Source organism: Amphimedon queenslandica, unplaced genomic scaffold (genome assembly GCF_000090795.2).
Source record: "Amphimedon queenslandica unplaced genomic scaffold, v1.1 AMPQUscaffold_5862_Cont22176, whole genome shotgun sequence".
Classification (NCBI taxonomy): Eukaryota; Metazoa; Porifera; class Demospongiae; order Haplosclerida; family Niphatidae; genus Amphimedon; species Amphimedon queenslandica.
The window spans coordinates 81-1,758 of NW_003553843.1; the positions used below are offsets into that span (position 1 = coordinate 81).

At 36.9% G+C, this 1,678-nt stretch overlaps 1 protein-coding gene across 1 annotated transcript; it reads left to right on the top strand.

Annotated features, from left to right (window-relative positions):
• Positions 1 to 300: 300 nt before the first annotated feature.
• LOC100638281 (charged multivesicular body protein 1a-like) lies at positions 301 to 1,222 on the top strand. Its single transcript, XM_011410827.2, has 4 exons — positions 301 to 401; positions 469 to 528; positions 572 to 756; positions 992 to 1,222. The coding sequence occupies exons 1-4, from the start codon at positions 345 to 347 to the stop codon at positions 1,017 to 1,019; spliced, it is 330 nt and encodes a 109-aa protein (XP_011409129.1). The 5' UTR covers positions 301 to 344; the 3' UTR covers positions 1,020 to 1,222.
• Positions 1,223 to 1,678: the final 456 nt, after the last annotated feature.

Genomic DNA, 1,678 nt, shown 5'->3' on the forward strand with positions numbered 1-1,678 from the left:
GAGCTGATTCCGATCAAAATTGGATTTTTTATGAATTTTAAAAGTTACTCAAAAATTGGGCCAAAGTCCCTGTACTATAGTACAGGGTCATTGGCCAAATTTTCCCAAAAATGACTAGGAGAGAATTTTACATTTTTATATTTTTTTGATACATATACACATTTGTATATTGTGTGGAAAGTTTGAGCTGATTCCGATCAAAATTGAATTTTGTATTGAATTTTAAAGTTGCTCCAAAAGCCATGTACATGTCTTCGTAGTGCTTGTCAGCTGATGAATCATGCTTAGTAGGAAATCCTCTATCATTAACATTTCTCTTTTTTTCCTCTTAGCTTTCAAAGCAGATGGGGAGTGTGGTAAAAGGATTAGACTCTGTATTAGCAACAATGGACTTGGAAAAGGTATTTTGAGACACAATGATCAACACTTAATCTTCCCCTCCTCTCTCTCTCTCTCTCTTTCTATCAGATCTCATCAACAATGGACAAATTCGAATCCCTCTTCTCCGACCTTGACACCCACACAGAGGTATACCCGCCCACACACTTAATTATTATTGCTTCCCTAAAAGGTAATGGATTCCACAATGGCCTCAGCAATGACACTGAGCACTCCAGAGGATCAAGTGGAGGGACTAATGAAACAGGTAGCGGAGGAGAATGGGCTTGAGGTGTTGGACAAGCTAGCAACTGCTACCCCAGGAACTGATACTGTTAGCACACTCACCAACGAAGAGGAGGACAAACTATCGAGAAGGCATGTCTCCATTAAAAACCTCTCTCTCTCTCTCTTGTATTAGCTTAACTTTTTAAGTGTCCTTCAATGCTGCTCTACACAATACATGCATGAGTATTGACATCAAGATCTACTCTATCTATAGACATGTACACGTATAGTGCTTACTTATTAGACCAAGAGTATCTACTCTTGCTTAGACTTATATTAATCTAGTTTATTAGAATTATCATCTCTCTTCCTCTCTCTCCTATAGATTGGCTCAGCTTAGAGACCCAGCCTAACCTATTGTACACACTCACAATCATAATAATTATTATAAATAGAGCAATTTTCTTTTTTAAATCTTTGTCATGAGTTTACAGTGAACAGTATAATTATTTGGTAGACGAGAAAAAGATTCTTTATTATAATAATTTTTGTCTTTTTTTGTTGTTGTAATGCAATTTTTATTATTATTATAATGGTAAATTAATTCATATTTGAATGTGGATAAGAGTGTTCTATCACAAATAATCTTGTGTTTGATATCAAGGACAACTTGCCAACATTAGTTCTATTCAACTGCTCTTCTTTCTCCTCAAGAGAAAGGAAAGGATTAATTGTTTGTGGCCTTACAGCCATCCTTAATGTCCTCCAACTGTTAGATTGTTTGGCAACCAATGAAGCTAGAAAATAAACGAAAAAATATTAATGTCCATGTACATAATGTGTATGTATGTATATGTACATACCAAGATAAAGTGATGTTTCTCGTTCAGGGTGACAGCAGCTGCAGTGAGTTTCCCCGATCCTAGTGAGCCTCCCGTGCTGCTCTAGTACTGGCAATGGAACCACTGCATTTCGTGTGAAGGTATCCTCTTCTTCTGCTGGAGGGGGACGAGGTGGTGGAGTATCCTTCTTGAGTCTAAAAATAGCGTTAAGTAATAACAACAATCTTTCC

Coding starts and splice junctions, on each gene's coding strand:
- LOC100638281 (XM_011410827.2), top strand. CDS start 345: ATGGGGAGTGTGGTAAAAGGATTAGACTCTGTATTAGCAACAATGGAC. Junction 402..468: donor CAACAATGGACTTGGAAAAG/GTATTTTGAGAC, acceptor TCTTTCTATCAG/ATCTCATCAACAATGGACAA. Junction 529..571: donor ACCTTGACACCCACACAGAG/GTATACCCGCCC, acceptor CTTCCCTAAAAG/GTAATGGATTCCACAATGGC.